Source organism: Lepidochelys kempii, chromosome 2 (assembly GCF_965140265.1).
Source record: "Lepidochelys kempii isolate rLepKem1 chromosome 2, rLepKem1.hap2, whole genome shotgun sequence".
Classification (NCBI taxonomy): Eukaryota; Metazoa; Chordata; order Testudines; family Cheloniidae; genus Lepidochelys; species Lepidochelys kempii.
Window position 1 is genome coordinate 236,758,271 of NC_133257.1, and position 18,006 is coordinate 236,776,276.

The 18,006-nt window shown below is 40.5% G+C and overlaps 2 protein-coding genes across 18 annotated transcripts in view; one reads left to right on the plus strand and one right to left on the minus strand.

The window, feature by feature from the left end:
- The window catches only part of PDSS1 (decaprenyl diphosphate synthase subunit 1), a 44,091-nt gene extending 35,955 nt beyond the window's left edge, over window positions 1-8,136 (plus strand). For all 9 annotated transcript variants that reach the window (XM_073334302.1, XM_073334303.1, XM_073334311.1 and 6 more), the window contains 2 exons: window positions 4,504-4,584; window positions 6,625-8,136. In XM_073334302.1, coding sequence (XP_073190403.1) covers window positions 4,504-4,584; window positions 6,625-6,765 — 222 coding nt within the window. In that variant the 3' untranslated portion in view covers window positions 6,766-8,136. The remainder of the gene's footprint in view (window positions 1-4,503; window positions 4,585-6,624) is intronic.
- Window positions 8,049-18,006, minus strand: part of ABI1 (abl interactor 1) — a 120,370-nt gene continuing 110,412 nt past the window's right edge. For 6 of the 9 annotated variants that reach the window (XM_073334294.1, XM_073334295.1, XM_073334293.1 and 3 more), the window contains 3 exons: window positions 17,781-17,867; window positions 11,627-11,812; window positions 8,049-8,940 (listed from right to left, as the gene is read on the minus strand). In XM_073334294.1, the coding sequence (XP_073190395.1) occupies window positions 8,765-8,940; window positions 11,627-11,812; window positions 17,781-17,867 (449 nt within the window). In that variant the 3' untranslated portion in view covers window positions 8,049-8,764. The remainder of the gene's footprint in view (window positions 8,941-11,626; window positions 11,813-17,780; window positions 17,868-18,006) is intronic. The other 3 variants (XM_073334297.1, XM_073334299.1, XM_073334298.1) reach the window with 1 other exon arrangement.

Genomic DNA, 18,006 nt, shown 5'->3' on the forward strand with positions numbered 1-18,006 from the left:
AGAACAAGCTTAGATAAGTGTGGTTTTTTTCCTTCCTTACATCTTCCAGAACAAAAATAGAGTCAGAGACTAATATGGGTCCACACTTGCACAAAGGGGAAGGACGGTATGGCAAGAGAGCCGCCTTTTAGAAGAGACAGGAAGGCAGGGATGGTACAGGCCACATAGAAAGGGAGCGAAGTCTAGTGGCCCCTGAGAACAAAACCCTCCATGTTCCACTTGTTTCAATGTGAAATCCTCAAGGAGTCACGAGAACTCGTACCCACCCTGTAAGATCTCTCTTTACTTAGTGATGATTTTCTAGAGAAAAAGGGAAGAGAGGCACATACACCAGAAAAAAGGAACAGCGACAGTGGCAAAGTACAGAAAGAGGATGCAGCGTAGAAATGAACAGCAAGTGGACAGAAAAGGGAAGATACTTGCAGACTGCCACAGCACAGGCAGACGCAGTGCACAGCACTGTTACAAGGATCTGTGTAGTTGATTGATCTGTAGAGTGCTGATGAGTCTGACCCAGAACCTGTTTTATTAACTTAGTATTTTATTTATTTACATTTGTATATTACATCATAGGTGCACATGGCATGCAGTGTTTCTCAAAAGCAGCCACCAGTAGATTGGTTTGCAGCCATGACAGCCTTCAAAGCATGGGTGGGTGGAGATTTGGGGGAGGGGAAGCAAAGCAGCAGCCCCTGCCTGCAGCACCCCCTGCCTGCAGCACCCAGCTGTTGCTCTTGACTAGCTGTTACCAAGGGCAGCAAAATCTGCCACCTTGATGTTTGCGCTGACACTGCCAACAGGGATCAGTGCCCTGCACCATTCAGCCTCCTTGTTCTGGGAAGCGCCTCAGGAGCCATGTGGGGCTGGTGTGTGCGGTACTGGATGTGGCTCTTGGCAGTGGAGGCAGCTGCAGTGTTCAGTTACCAGGGCACTCCCTTGGGCAGCTCCCCTGCTCCTGCCAGCTGGGGCATGGGGAGCCTGGGACTCCACAGGTGGCTGGTGAATTCCTGACCCGCCTTCCCTGGGGCAGGCTCTCAGGGAAGAGCCATGGGAGTCAGACAGACCGGTTTGTCAGAGCGGCCACCAGCAAGAGTTGGTGGCCACACTCTGCGGCTACCATCAAATTTGTTGAGAACCCCTGCTCTACAGAGTGGTTAAAGACATCGTACCTGACCCGAGAAGCTTAGGATCTAAGATAGAAAGGGCATGGAGAGGTGACATCAGGCAAAGGGGAGAAAGTTTACACACTAAGGTTGTGTGGTTCTGCTGGTCACAAGGTACACAATGTTAGTGGCACCTTTCTTGTTTAAAAAAAAAAAAATTAGTAAGATCCTAAAGGAGTAAAGATTATTGTGGCAGATGGCATGAAAATCTAGTTTTCAGCCTCTGTATGGCCAAGACCCAGTAGTCTCCCAGTACTACTTGTGTTTAGTCGTTTAAGGCGGCTTCTATTCTCAAATCATCTGGGGGTAAGTGCCACTAGCAGCTTTGTAATTCTTCGTTCTGGCCACAGTAGAGTAATGGAAGAAACTGGAGGAGATAAAATTAGCTGTACAGGATCCATTCTCTTAGCCATACTTCCATCTTAAAATTGTGCTGTCTGTTCTCAGTTAATCAGCTTTTGGTTCGACTCTGTTTGCATTTTATGAATTGTTCTAGAGTAGACAAAACTTGAGTTTCTAATATTAAAATAAAGGTTAAAAAAACTGACATTTTAGAATATTCATTGATCACAAGTCCAGTGTTTTGGTTACAGGCTACTTATTAGTGTTCCCCCTTTCACACTCACTCTTTATATCTTGATGACAGAAGGCAATTTTCAACGCTTCATCTGGCTGTCTTTCCACAGAACATTTTGGAAGGCCTTTTATGTCCAGCGGAAGGCTTCCTCATTGACAATTTCCTGCTGTTTACAAGCAACTTGTACTGAGCCACACTACAGGCTTAAGTAATGTTTGTTTGCATTCCCAGATCCAGTTTTTAAAACTTATGTAATCAGACGCTTATTTGTACCAGCAGGTCTTCTACAGTTTCCACGGTATGCATCCGATGAAGTGAGCTGTAGCTCACGAAAGCTCATGCTCAAATAAATTGGTTAGTCTCTAAGGTGCCACAAGTACTCCTTTTATTTGTACTAGGAGCAATAAATGTTATACATCCATTTGCATGGAGGCTGTCAACACATCCCCCACACTTGGGATAGGAATTAGCAACAAAGTGCCACACTGTAACTCTCCTGTGGGGACTCTGCAGCAGGATTATATTAATGTGAACTAGGATCTTTTAGTTTGTGTCTGTGCAGTGCAATTCACACTCCTCTAATCTGAACTGCAGGGCTATGTAAAACAAGCCCTTTGAAGAAGAAAAACTCAGTCTAAAACCTGTAAAGGGTTTTCCCTGAAGGTTAATTTTTCTTTGGCAAAAGATATACATCTGCTTCTCTTCCTCCTACCATTTTGGCCAGCAGTTAACCTGTTATGTTACATATGTTGAAGATGCTTTTACAAACAAGTCATTATAGCTTTGGAAATGCCTTTGGCTTCCACTTTCACAGAAAAGTGTTATAAAATAAATGATCAACGCTTTTATGCATTTAAAGTTGACTTAGAAGTGTGAGATTTCTTAAAATTTATATGTATAAATGTAACATCAGCCCCAGCTCTGCATAATGTGACTGTATTCAAGTTTTTTTTAACAATTGAAATGAAAGCTGCAGGCTACATCTTGGTTCCCTTAAGAGAATTTACCAAGAAGTGGGAATTTCTCATTTTTGCACAGAATAGTTAAACATTAAATTCTCATACATTTGCAATCCTATTCTTTTAAGAGGTGACTTTAGAATTAATAAGCACTCTTTTCAAAGGTTTATACATTAGCTGTTATATGCAGATTTTAAGGTTAAAAATAACTCTGTGAAAGGTCTGTCTGGTTTTTCTATATTTTTGCAAGTTAGGTTATTAATGCTTTGACAGTCTTGCAAAACTACCAGAGAGGAATAATATGCAAATTGTAATTAAAATTGCCATAATACAGTAAGAAAGTTGGAATTGATAGAAAACCCAGTGAGCACTAACCGTTGTAGGTTCTGCCTAAGGAAATTGCTTGAAAGCAGTAAGAGGAACATTGTCATTAGGGAGAGATGTAGGTCCCCAATACAAAATTTCTCAAGTTACAGATTGGTGCTGAAAATCCTTTACAAATGTATAGCACAAGTTAAAATTTAGCTTAATCATAGCTGTCCCCTGATGAGGAAAAAATAACTATTTTTATAAAGCAGCACAGTGATGCTGAAGTTCCTGCATGCTGTGAAATAATGTGTTCTAAAATACAACATCTGGAGGAAGTAAGGGCTAGCAGCTGTTGGGATTTGACAGTGATTTACCCAGACAATGCACTTTAGACTGGCAGAGTTGTAGAGTAAGACTTTTACTCATTAACCACACTTTTGAGGCTGAAAACACCAGTATCCTACTTTTTAAATGTTCAGATTTGATATGAAAAGCCAGAGTTATTAGCTACATTAAGTATTTAGATACCTATGCTGTCATCCTTGAATGTAAACAGGAAGAGTTTAGTATGCATTTCTGAACATGTATACCCTCTCATCACTGTACTTAAACACCCACAGCTGGCCTGGATCAGCCTGCCTGAGCCCAAAATTTCTGTAGTGCAATTGTATAGCCCCTCCCCTGCCCACCCCCACTGTAGCTGTTTTGTTGCCATAGACAGTGGTTTGGTTTGGTATTGAATTTTGAGCTAGATATTACCTGCAGGGATGATTACAAGTAGAGGAGGAAAACAGCCCTTACTTTGCCCATTTAATTCAAATCTACCATATTCAGTAAGGGTGGGGATCTAATTTGGGTCCAATTCTAATTAAATATTTAGCACATTAGGAAGTCTGATGCACATCAAATGGGCCAGGTTCAGTTATGTTTGAATGGCTGTGTCTTATCTTGCCTCTCCCCAAGAAATGGGGCACATCTAATTTACACTACATCCAAGATTTACCATGACTCCCCCCCAGATATCCAGAGGGTTGGTTTCTGCTCCTTAACTATTTTAAAAGAACAGGTTCTGTACTACATTGATCCCTACTGCATCTATATTTAAAACCAACACAAACTTAAACCTGAGATGCAGCAAGTAATATGTGCAGGGGGAGGGGGGGAAGAAATAACCTAGTTACTGGAGGCTGTGTGAAAGTGAAGCTTCTACCCCATGCCTTGTATTATTACCTTTCATCAGAGGAGCTCTAAAGCATTTTTTTCAAAGCAGGTAAGTTATCCTTGTACAAATGAGATAAGAGGCCCAAAGTCAGTCAGTCTGACCCTCAAGACACCTGAGTAGAGTAGAAGCCTCTATTAGATTGTTTGAGGTTGTATTAATAGACTAGGTCCAGGGATCTAGTACATTTTTATCTGCCTTTTGACAATGTAACAGACAGCTATGCAGAGAAAACATTGCATAAGTCAATAGTTAAATTTTCTCCTTCATGCTTAGTTTCCAGAAATGAATGCTATGATCATGAGGAGATTCAGTTTGCCAGGTGATGTTGAACGTGCTCGGCAATATGTACTTCAGGTAAGACTAGTATGAAGTATAAATATATTTAATTCTTCAAATTAGTGTAGCAGCTAGAGGCAATCTAGAATTCATTGCATGAATTAGCCACAGATGGTAGGGCTGTATTTTTTTTTAAAGCATGTAACTCTAGGAGTGGTTCTCAACCAACCAGGACTACCCCTGGGGGTACACAGAGGTCTTCCAGGGATGCATTAAACTCATCTAGATATTTGCCTAGTTTTATAAGAGGCTACCTAAAGCACTATTAAAGTCAGTACAAACAAAATGAGAAAGTAAACTATTTCAGTAATAGTGGGCTGGGACTTTATAAGTAAGTCATTTAAATGAGGTGAAACTTGCTATGCAAAACAGATCAGACTCATGAAAGGGATAAAATAGTCTAGAAAGGTTGAGAACACTGAACTACAGGATGTAATCAAAAGATAGTGTTGCACATGTATTCAAACTTTGCTGGCTCCTGGGGTGAAAAATAGCTTGCTGGCACTGTACTTAAGAGGAAGAGAGGAGAGGCAAGTTACTGGATTAGATAGATGCAGCAATACCTCTGTAATAGTTAATGCACTGGATCCAAGAGGGTCAGATTCCAAGAACTCAGCTACTGGTCAGTACCAGGAACTATGTTTATGGGGTACAAAAAACATAGGTAAAGTCAAGAGAGAGCCTGCATTGCTTATTAGTTTAAATCTGGCCCTGCTAAAAGATTTCCAGTTTAATTAATAATTTAACATTAGAAACTAAGATTTTAGAGGTAGAGTATTGTGTAATGAGAATACATCTGTCAAATTTAAACTTGCAGCATTTGGATGTTCGCATAGGACATGACCAACCAGAAGTACTCAGTTTAATTCACTAACCACAGATATTCCTGTTTAATAAATCAGTTTTAAATGCAAAATGTTTTGATTTGTCTTTATGCTGCACATTTAAAAGGTAGTTTAACAGTGAGAAACAATTACTGTTTGTGCATTTGAATCCCAATTTCCACTCAAATGCACCTTGACAAGTCATGAGTTCAAAAATTAGTCACCTCTAGAATGTACCATGGGCCCCTTTCTAACCAAAAGTTAAAATCAAGAATCTGAGTATGTTATACCCATTTAAGCAATTATATTAAGTATACTGTATCGTGGTTAGCAAGTAGTACCAGATTATATGAATGAAATCAATCTTTCTTCAGGAAAATAACTGAAGTGTAAATGTAAAACAAGATTAAAATCAAGCTTTCTTGCTTGCTGATTTAAATCCAGTCTGTGACTAGAGCAAATGTAGAGGGCTTAAGGGCATGGCTACACTTGCAGATGTAGAGCACTTTGAGTTAAACCCGCCTTCAGAGAGTGCAGTAGTGAAAGCGCTGCAGTCTGTCCATGCTGACAGCTTCAAGCACACTGGCATAGCCACACTTGCAGCAGCATTGGGAGCAGTGCATTATGGGCAGCTATCCCAGCATGCAAGTGACTGCAACCTGCTTTTCAAACAGGGGTGGTGATGAGTGTATGTGGGTTTTTGGGAAGGCTGAGAGCCTGTCAGCATGGTGTCTTGTAAATTCAGACAGCAGCAGACCCCCCTGCCTCCCTCTCTCACACATGCACAGAATTCCACACTAATGGTTGCTTTGTCTTGGAGCAGATAAGCAGCAGGCTGTCAGAAAGGGAGCTTTCAAAGGGCATATCTGCATTCCTGCAGCAATTCAAAAACAATTACAAGAGTGGCCACTTGATTTAAGGAAATTATGGGACATTTCCAGAGGCTGATCAGAGCACAGGAATGCAACACCTCATTCATGCTGACCTCTGGGCGTTTCAGCCAAGACACAGCAAGCATTAATCTTCTCAGCGCAGTAGAGTACTCTCGCTGTGGTGTCAGAGCGCTCTACATGCCTTGCCCGTGAGCTAGGGCACTTTAATGCGCTCTAACTCGCAAGTGTAGCCAAGCCCTAAGACACTCACTCACTTCCAACAGCACTGCTGTTTTACATGTAGCAATGGAAATAATTACTACTACTATGTATTACCTTATTTAATTTTTTTTTCCTTAAAGAGTGATGGTGTACAGCAAACAACCTACCTCGCCCAACGCTACTGCCATGAAGCGATGAAAGAGATTAGTAAACTCCGGCCATCCCCTGAAAGAGATGCCCTCATTCAGCTCACAGAAACTGTACTCACCCGGGACAAGTGATACACCTTCTTCCACTCATTCTGGCAGCTACTTACCAGACTGTGCCTACAAAACTACACTTCAAAACATCGTGGTTTGCTTCCAGTGCTGGTTACCAAAAAATATTTTTATAAAATATTTTCTGAAATTAATATACTTTAAGTTTATGAAGATGTTTGAGGGAAGCCATACAACTATGAAACAAAATCAATCTTATTGTGCTAATTGTCTAATTGTGTTTTAATAAGGGTGTTTGTTGTGGGAAGTATTGTTTACACTTAATATTGATGTACAAGGCCACAATGAGAATAAAGAGGAGTTAAAATTAATGGGTTCAAAATATCACTTCACACTTACAGTAATATTTAATGTTAAGGTTTACTGCAAAACCATGGTTTGATTGCTTTCCAAGCTGTGTGTGTTAAACTTCAAAAGTACCCAAAATGTTATATAGGAGAATGGTTTATTATAAAAGACTGTACATAAACTTTAACAAGTTATATACAAATTAAGTGAAGACTTTCCAATTTATAAAGAAAATACAGGTAAATTATCGGTTGCTAATTTTTCAGAAGGTGAGATTAACAGTTAAAGCAGAAAGCATTTGGAAGTTACAATGATTTTAGGGAGGAAGGTGGGGAAGTTTCAATATTTCTAATTTTACACTAGAAAAAAAAAGATGCAGCAACCAATCAAGCTTCCAGCTGCTAGTCTTTTAGCACTTTGAAGTCCAAAACAAACCTTTACTGCATACTCTACTTCAGATAAGCCAAGCATTACAGTTTTGTATAAACTGCGGTGAACATCCCATCTGACTTTTTGCCTAAATTCCCATAATGCCGTGGAGAGGCAAAATGCATGCGTCATTTTCCAATAAACAGGCTGTGAATGTCTGTCCCCTCTTTCTGTATGACTGCTAACTCTGACACCTATTTGGTGTATTATCAGCTTCAAAATACAAAATTTCTCCTGTTGGTCCAGCATACAGTTTGTGTTTAGTAATGTCAGTTGCAGCAAAACTGAAATAAATTATTAAATTACAATGAGTTCAACACTCAGCTGAGAATCCTTTTTCAAGTACTTAATTTTAGCAGTACTCAAACCCTTTACACAAGATAATTTTGAAAGAACTTTGTGGTAAGTGGATAATTTCCAGGTTTTATATATTTGCCCACTAATGTCAATGTTAAAAATAAGGCTACAACACTTGTATTTAGTTTAGTACATTGCTAGTGATAACACAATCATAAATTGACTGACTTAGCCAAGCAATTAGAAGTGCTGACAAAGTAATGGACAAGACCTTTGGTTCCACTTATATATTTATGAATGGAAAAGTTGTAATGCAAATTTACTCATTAAAAAAACTTGGTACAAATTACACATACATAAGACCACCCATTTTTGATTCACATGGACACCTTAGAGACTCAAGCAATTCATTATAATAGATTTTAGTGAGTACTCCAGGTAAAGTTTACAACAAATTGGAAGCATCTTGGATTTTTAAAAAAGTATATTTCAATACATAAGTTTGTATGCATGCTTTAAACAATTATAGTTCAAGAATGAGCAAGAGTCTAACAAAAAGTAATATGACCAGCACTGACATTAAACTTTTCACCCAGATTTTAATGTTAGTCTAACTTAATGTTAGTTACCATGCTGCACTGAAAAATGTAATGGCACAATCTGAATCATGGTTCATTAAATATTATACCCTACTTCCCAAGAATATTTAGGCTGGTCATAAAATTAACAATGCGTAAGTAAATAAGCATAACCAGTAAGAAGACAGTTGCTTGTTTTACAAATTGCTATCAGGTAAGACAAACCTGTCTCCAAAGATTTATGCTTATGGAGATGGACATTCTTCAATCATACCATTAAAACAGTATAGCCTGAAAAGATGGGCACATTTTTTTTTAAAGTGTATTAAGACAATTGTTAACCTTTAGTTTCCTCTTGTAAATAATCATGGTATGATTGAATACAAGACCCAACTTAAAAAGCAAAGATTCTAATCAGCATAGTGCATGATTGATTCAACATAGTTCCCAGGGAACAGGCCAGTCACTCGATTGCAAACTCCTTCATACCACCCATCATCATTCTTCTTTATCACATAAATGATTGCACCTTCCATAAATGACAGCTCATCATCCTTGTCCTTTGTGTAGTCATATATAGCAACAACTAGGGATGAAAAGAGTCAGACAAATTAGTTTGGCATGTACTATTACACAATACACATCATTTTGAAGTGCAGGTCTCATTTTTAAAGTGACTAGTAAGGACATCTCAGGGTTTTCAGTGTTGGTCTCAGTGATTACTTGTAAACGGAGCAAATTAGATACAGGAAAGTCATCTCCCCCACCCCTTCAACATGAAATCTGGAGAGTCAGAGATTTTCCTCATATCACCACCACTAGTAAAGGTGGTGTACAGATCCAGTTCGGCCATCAATTAAACTTTTGGCTTCCACAGATGTAACTGATTGGAATGTAGAACATAGAAAATGTTTGAGATGCATGAAAAGGAACAGAATCCAGTTCACTGAGGTGTAAAAAAGAAGTGTAAACTGTTAGCCTTGTAGCCACAACACGGTTTGTCACAGGAGATATAACCTGAAATACACATCTGTTAAGGTACTATTTATATAGTTTTGTAGAGTAGAACCTTACCAAGGATAAAAGTAGCTATTCACTAAATGCTGGCCATGTTTATGTAGTATAGCTTTTAGTGAAAATCCTAAAGAAATCAGATCCACGTAGAAGATATGCCTTTTAACAGCTTCCACTTATCATAAGCAGCATATGACAGTGCTGTGGATCTACAGTTTCCAACCCTGCAGATTACTCCTGTGGTGGTGAATTTAGTTCTAAGAATAATTATTTTAATTTAGGAGATTTTTAGCTCAAATAAATTAAGGATGCAATCACTCAAGAATTAGGAAATTCCAAAATTGAGGTTCCCTATACAACCTTAAATTGGCCCCCAATTTACATTTTAATAATTTTTAAACTCATGACCACATACTATATTTTTCCATAGGACCTTCAGGGCGCAGGCTGAACTGTGCTCTGGTAATAAATCAAGGTTGTTGGCTGTAGGACCCCTGCCTCAACTGTTGCAAAAGTTGGAAGGTATGTAGCACATGAGGAAAGAAACTGCATCAAAGAGAGGAGGGTCTGGTGGTTAAGATTGTTGAATGCTGCTCTAGAGAATTAGATTCCTTCTATCACTGCCTCTGCCACCGGGTTCCTATGTGATGTTAGGCAAGACGCGTAAACCAAAGTTTTGACAAGTGGCCACTAGTGTTTGATTTATGGAAGTGCTGCGCACTCAACTGCAACTGAAGTCCATGGGAGCGGTGTTTGGAACATGTAAAGCGCTATAAAATGCTAAATACTCCGAAAAATAAGGCCCTATGCTGTTCAAATTGTGCACCTAAATTTAGTGGACACTTCTTACTTTAATCTTTGCCTCATTTCCCCCTGTATAAAACAGAGATAATAGCACCATCTTACAGGGGTACTGAAGATATAATTAATGGTTTTGAAGAACTAAGATGTGAGCACTAAAGAGCAGCCACTGAGGAAAATTAACAATTCTGTATTCAGTTCAGGGTTTGGAGGGTGCAAAGCAAATAATGCCTGGGGCGCCACATTGAATGCTTAGCATACAACTATGGAAGAAGTGCTGATTCAGTGAGCACGTTTCATCCTGTACATTCAGTGAGAGGCAGGAGTCCTATGGAAAAAATAGTATGATTATGTAAATGAAGACAAGCCACATGCACAAGACGGCCAAATTAGCATTGCACAAGAAGCCTGAATTCTGGCATTTCCTAAGTGTAGAGTGCTTGACATTTCAACCTTAAATGTAGTTTTTAATGGATGCAAGATGGATTTGTGTTGGGGCAGAGGGTAGGTTGAAGAAAAAAAACTTTCCACAGTGAGTAATTACAGTGGTACCACTGATCGGTTTCATGCTCCTTAGTCAGTTCCAAGAGCGTACATGTGGCAGATATCCGGAGAAGGGAGTAACTTACGGTCTGGGCACATTAGTAAAATGAACCTATGTTGGCATCACTCAGTCGTCTATAAACTGGTGCTGAAAACAGTTTAGCAACTAATGAAGATGGAACATAATAGTTTAACTGTTACAGGGAAGAAAACATACTTCCAGCTCCAATCGATCACTATCACATTTTCCCTAACTGTGAAACATTTCCCCTTTCTATGGTGGCAGTCAAATCATTTTAAACACCAGGTCACAGGAAACCTGTTGCTGGCAGTTGTCACAAACTGGTTATTTTCTTAGCATAGACTGACCCTATAGCTAGGAATTTGGCTTGTCAGTTATTTGCAGAAACAAACATTACAAGTCTTACGAATGAGCTCAGGAGTTCCATATGCAAATAGGATTTAAAATACTCTAAGGCATTTCTCAAACAAAATCACTATATTTTATTGTTAAAAGGCTAACATAAGCTACCTTTGTTATCTCATTTATTCAACAACAAGGGAAAAAACCCACGATCAGGCTTTTTGGCCCCACTGGTCTTTCAATGAAGTTATTTCTGGATAGACATCCAGTAGGGCTGACGCAGCCATTGCTGGTCTAATTGTTTAACAAACAAGATGAATGAAATCTAATTTATAGCTATTTCTTGTAACGATGGATTACTTATCCACTTCATTCCAGTGTGAGTGTATCAAAGGCTAGATTTGTTACACTGGGTACAGGCACTGAGAAGTTAGGAAAGAATGGTTATAAATTTGGATTGAGCAGGGAGATTTTGGTTTCCTTTCAGAGCCTACAAGTCAAATTGCAGTTATGTATTGCCACCATGTCAATGTATGGATTGATCTCTTACCTTTCTCAATATAGTTTTTAGGGGCCCAAGCAGGGTCTCCATCTGCATACGGATCACTGTACTGCACTACTGCAGCTTCCTCATCCTCATAATCCACAGGGGGAGGGGGGGGAGGAGGAGGAGAATCATCAAACATAGGCATCTCATCTGGAGGTGGTGGTGGAGGAGGAGTTGGACTATCCGCAACTAAAAAAGGTTTGAAGGTTTGCATCAGAAACAGTCATTTAACCTTAGGCTGTGCATTGTAGAGAAAGACATAGCATGCACTAGAATACCATGCACGGCTTAGAAACAAAGGCTTTACGTGTTAAAGCTACAAAACACAACTATGTTATTAGTGGTCAAATCTATGTATAAATGCTACTAGAGTCAAAGCACATGCTCCTGGGGCATAAGCTGATTGCCAGCAGATAGAAAGGATTTTTGCCCCATCTCCATGTATGACAAGTGACTAGATGCAATATACACACGTGCAAGGGGATGACAGGCATCCTCAGAACCAGGAGGTAATTGGGCACCATGATGAATCAGTGGTTTGACATGGTTTTGCAAATCCTGTTAATGCATTTTGTATATACTTCATTTCTGTTATTCTGAGCACTAATTTATTTGCTTCTGTCTTATTTTGAGAATTATCTTTTTACAAAATCTGGTGTAGGACAAGAAGGGAGGGAAGTCATTAGTATATCAGATTTGACGAGGTAAGAGAAAACAGAATAATACACGTTCAGAGGAAAAGCTTTGTACAGACCCTTATTTTACAGGATAGTCTATGAGCACATGCCCTGGATTCAATTAGTGAATTAATGTAAACTGAGGATAGGCAGCCATTGCTCTCAGGGGAGGTACATGAGGAATTAAATGCATAATTCAAAATATCAGCTCTCTAAAGAGATTCCCATATCAGCACAATTACTAGTGGCTTTGGGATAGGGAGAAAGGAAAAAATGGAAGTATAAATTATTGTTCAAACCCATCTATCTCAAATTAATCACCAATATTCAGAATAGAAAAATATCAGTCAAGAACTGTACAGCAGCTCTCCCTACCCTCCTCAAGAACCTTTGCCATACAGGCCACAGACTTCTGCCCCCAAACCCCTGATATCCACACACACCTGCAGGTCCCGCTGTTCTCTGCACCGGGGAGTGCCCCCGTCGGCTTTTCTATGCCGCTTGTATGGCGCTGGTGACCGTGAGCGGTGCTGGATTGTCTGTGCATCCTGCGGTGTCGGAGAACGCCAGTGCCGAGGGTCTCAGACTAGAGTCCCTCCTTGGCACCATGTCATGTACTCATGCCAGGGCACTCCATACGGACACGCTCAGTGCGGGGTCCTGGCGGTCCGCAGCAGACTGGGGACGAAGGGCGGATTCCATGAGCAGCTGCTTCAATTGGAAATCTCGCTCCTTTTTAATTCTGGGGCAGAAAGCCCTGCAGATCCTGCACCTTTCCATCTAGTGCTCCTCTCCCAGACATGAGTCATGGGGGTCCCTTGTTGGCATAGGCTTGCTGCAGGTTCTGCAAGGTTTAAAGCCTTGGGCTCAAGGCATGCCCAAGAGCCCAAGGGGGCGTGGGGGTGTGTGTGTGGAATCTCTGCTCCCAAACCTCACTATATACACAAAATATACACTAACAACAACTAAACTAGGCTAAGCTAACTATATGAAAACGCTAAGGGAAGCGCTTGCTAAGCAAGCGACAGCAGTTCCAGACCGTTACTTGTGGTAAGAAGGAACTGAGGAGGGGCCGGGTCAGCAGGGTCGTATATTGAGCGCCATGAAGGCGCCACTCCAGAGGCTCCACAGCTAACCCAACGGGAGCTGCTAAGGGAAAGTTTTCCAACAACTGTGCACATGGCGCCCACACACCTGATTGGAATGGACATGACCACCACATCTCGAAGAACAGTTAAGAGAAGGTGGGTAACTCTTTTCTAAACACTGGCTTAAAAACTCTCATCCAGCCGGCAAATAAGGGCTGGAAATCCATCTTCCCCATTCATAGGAAAGATATGGCCTTTAACCTCTATATATGGGCAACAGACATCTCCCAACTGCTCTCTAGGTCAAACCCCTCATTTTAGCCCCTCTGCCTTCCCACTGCAATGCGAAACATTTCATTACACCTTCCCCGTTCACTCCCTGCTACTGATCATCCTGCCAACCAGGACAGAGGCCAAAGATCTATCTGTACCCAATCAAATCTTCATATACAGTCCCCTCTGTGGAGGAGTACGACAGCTATTTAACAATGCACAACAATCTACATGACCGTTTAGGATAAAAAATGAAAAAAACACTGTATCCAGTTAAAGTTCTGAGCCCAGCATGCTGGCAGCAGCTGCACAGAGAGAAGGTGGAAAGCCTCTGCTCTGAGCCTTGACTGAGTTGCTCAGTGATGGAACCTGTGCCCAGTCTGGCAGGAGCTCCCTCCTTCCACTCAGATTTCCTTCCAGTTCCTGTGACCAAGCTGCAGCCAAGCAGCTGTGGAACAAATCCTTTTCATGAGCATTGGGGTCCCACTGGACAGATTCAGCCATGTGCCATATATTTGGCATCCCTCCTATAGAAATAATTTAGTTAGGAGTAATATAGTTGATGGACCAGAACCTGAGCAGAACACCAGAGTTAGCACAAAAAAAGTGTAATAATTCCATACAAGTGTCTGGGCCTTGTTTTGAAATTTCACCTTATAGCAACACTAGTTGCATCGTGTTCCACTGCACTGTTCTGAGGGCACGGGATCAGTGCCACTGATTGAATCACCAACATCACTGAAGTTCCTTGGACGCCTCCAGTCCTCGTACCATCCCAGTCTGACCTTGTTTAACTTAGGACAGAGCTGGTGAAATGACAGCTCCCAGATATTGTGCCTCAACCATAGCGTTGTACAGCCGCACATTTACAGTGTAATATGCTAATGGTAACAAGGAAATACAGGACAGGGAGGGACAACAGGGTGATCGTGAGTGAAGGGGGTGTGTGTCCAGAAATTTAAATGAAAAATTCTTAAAGACCTCCTTACTCCTCACCTCCAAGCCATTGGTGGTTCTTCTCCCAGATAAACCCCCACTTATGCTACTCTCGTGAATTGGACTGTTTCCAAAACTAAACATTTTATTCTATGAGAGAGTAATGTCTTGTAGGTGTCATTGTCTGCACGGTGAAATATGACTTGCTAGTAGGTATAGTCTATTGACCCAATTCACTTGACACAGAAACATTCACACACAAATAAATGAAATAATATAGGAATTGGATTTGTTTCATACAGTATCTTGGGCACACATTTCACAAATTTATTTCCAATTCAAATGTAACATTCTCCCATAATTTCCATCTCTGAGCATTTTGGATTTTGTTGTATTTAATCATGCTCATCAATTCTTGTCCTGTTTCAACCAGTGAAAATGCCTTATCTTATTAACTGCAAAAGTATGTTAATTCAACAATAAGGTTGCTTATTTAAAAAAAAGTGTCAGGAAATGCTAAGTGAAAGTGCCAACAGATACACCCATTTGGCTGCAGCATACAAGTCTGTTTTAAACATTTCTCCTAAAACATACAAATTCAACTTCACATTTAATGGGAACAGGAAGTACTATATATGTGCTACTAAGTGGAGTAAACCCTGTTCTTGGAAATTTAACCTTTACACTTCCTCAATGATTTTAACTGGGCAACTGTAAAGTGGTATTCGCAAAAAGAAAAGGAGTACTTGTGGCACCTTAGAGACTAACCAATTTATTTGAGCATGAGCTTTCGTGAGCTACAGCTCACTTCATCAGATGTTTACCGTGGAAACTGCAGCAGACTTTATATACACACAGAAATCATGAAACAATACCTCCTCCCACCCCACTGTCCTGCTGGTAATAGCTTATCTAAAGTGATCAACAGGTGGGCCATTTCCAGCACAAATCCAGGTTTTCTCACCCTCCACCCCCCCACACAAATTCACTCAGCAGGAGAGTGAATTTGTGTGGGGGGGTGGAGGGTGAGAAAACCTGGATTTGTGCTGGAAATGGCCCACCTGTTGATCACTTTAGATAAACTATTACCAGCAGGACAGTGGGGTGGGAGGAGGTATTGTTTCATGATTTCTGTGTGTATATAAAGTCTGCTGCAGTTTCCACGGTAAACATCTGATGAAGTGAGCTGTAGCTCACGAAAGCTCATGCTCAAATAAATTGGTTAGTCTCTAAGGTGCCACAAGTACTCCTTTTCTTTTTGCGAATACAGACTAACACGGCTGTCCCTCTGAAACCTGTAAAGTGGTATTAACTTTGTTTTGTTGCATTTATTTTTCTTTTAAAAAATAAAATGGGAGAGGAGGAAGGGTAGAAGTTGCCTGTTCTCAGTATTAACATTTAAATGGTTTCAGATCCAGATTTCAAATTCAAACCCTCTCTTGGGTGTGTACAACGTAAGTGCACAGTGACTTCCTGCACCTGTGCTGCAGCTATTGTTTAGGTGGAGATAGGGGTGGGGATTGCTCTAACCCAATCTTGTATTGAAGAAAAAAGCAGCAGCACACCTACTTGCAGTATATCAGCTGTGTCTGTGTAACAGTGGTATTCGGAAGTCTCAATAAAACCCTCTTCTATGAAGATACCCACAGTCAGAGTACAGGGCGCAGGAAAAAAAGGAGTAGGTCTTGTGGAATTTCTCTCAGGGGCCACAGAAGAAGCAACTTTCCAAGTCCTTAGGATCCATAAGGAAGGGAACCTCTCATGCCATGGAAGTCCAGCCTATCCACGTTGCTCTGTGGCCTTTGCGTCATACTGTTAATGGGGTTTGTTAGGGAGTGGGTAAGTGAAAACCCAGCAGCTGGGCAAAACTCAAACCCAGTTTTGTAAAGTGAAGTCTTTGCATCACTTTACACCACTGCCTAGAACTCCATTTTCCACTCTGGATGCTCACTTTCCAGTTTTCAAATGCAATGCACTATTTTTAAAAAAATGGATTTTGACTGAGGAAAGTTTTGATTGGGAAAGTTCACCCTTCCCAGGCCAGGTTTCAAACTTTAGTCATTTTTGCCACAGGCCTGTTAAAAAGTGAGCTCAGATTCTCTTCCTTTGGTTATAGACACACAAGTTTTTTTGTTTGTTTTTTTGGGTGGAGAGGATTCAGCTTCAAGAGGACTATAAGCATAGAAAATTTCAGTCCAAAAGATTAATTTTTCAGAAAGTTATTAGCATGTAAAAATGGGGTTCTAACATTTTGTAACCTTGATCTTTAGCAATTGCTAGCCCACTATAACAGAAGGGGTTTGGAAAGGTTTTTAAATGCAAACTTGTGCCATGCTATCTATTTTACTCGATACAAGGTTTATAGCACGCTCCTCACCGTCACATCTGGGCCCCTTGTCTTGGCCCTGATTCTGAAAAGTGCACAATATCCCCAAGGCAAAGGTGAAAACTTGACTGCTCAAGTATTCTTATGGGTGCTCAGCACCCTGTAAGGAGTCAGCTCCTTGCAGGATCAGTACCCTGAACACTCCCCCAAGACATGCTGAGCATCCATTGTTAATAGGAAATTGCAGGCACTTCGCACCTCTCAGGATCAGCTCCTTTGTTACTATCATTGCTCAACTTTCCAGAAGATGTCCAGATTCTAGTGAACGTTTTCACTTGTAGAAAACAGGAGGAAAAGGGAAGAATTGAGGCAAATTCCAGACTCCTATTTATATTAGATAGTAAAACCGCACCTTTCCTTTTGTTTGGCTACATGAATTTCTAACTAACTGCTACAATTTATGAGTTAACAATTACACAGGTGCATATTTTAAAAGGCTATGTAATCCTTTCTAATCCAAGCTAAGTAATTATCACTAGCGGTAGGCAGGAGGATGCAACACAATTAATTTTTTTAATTAATATATATTTCTACATCCACACTGAGCAGATGCCACATATTTCACATTTTTACTTCTATCATAAATTTGCAGCTCAAACCTTAAATGGGTCAATAATAATCATGCACATGTTATAAAAAATTGAAGAGTGTGCCCTTCAGCTCCAATAACATAGTGGCACTAGAATGCAAGATGGTATTAGCTTCTGAAAAGGAAACAAAATAGAGTCTGATTTGCCAGCCATGCATGCTAGAAGAAAACAGGCTCTACTCTGACAGCTCAGCTTGTACAAACTTACTGTTTTCCTGCACCCTGGCCACGAAGCCTGTGAGAGGTATCTGTGGAGTCAACTGAGGCATAGGGGGAGGGGGTGGAGCAATAGAAACTGGTAGCAACAGACCATATTGGGGAAGTAAAACAGATAAAGGAAAAAAGGAAACAAACAAAAGCAGCTGTCAGTAACGAGGACCACAAAACAAAGTATGCAAAGAACAACAACAAGAACACACATAGAAGAACCTTCT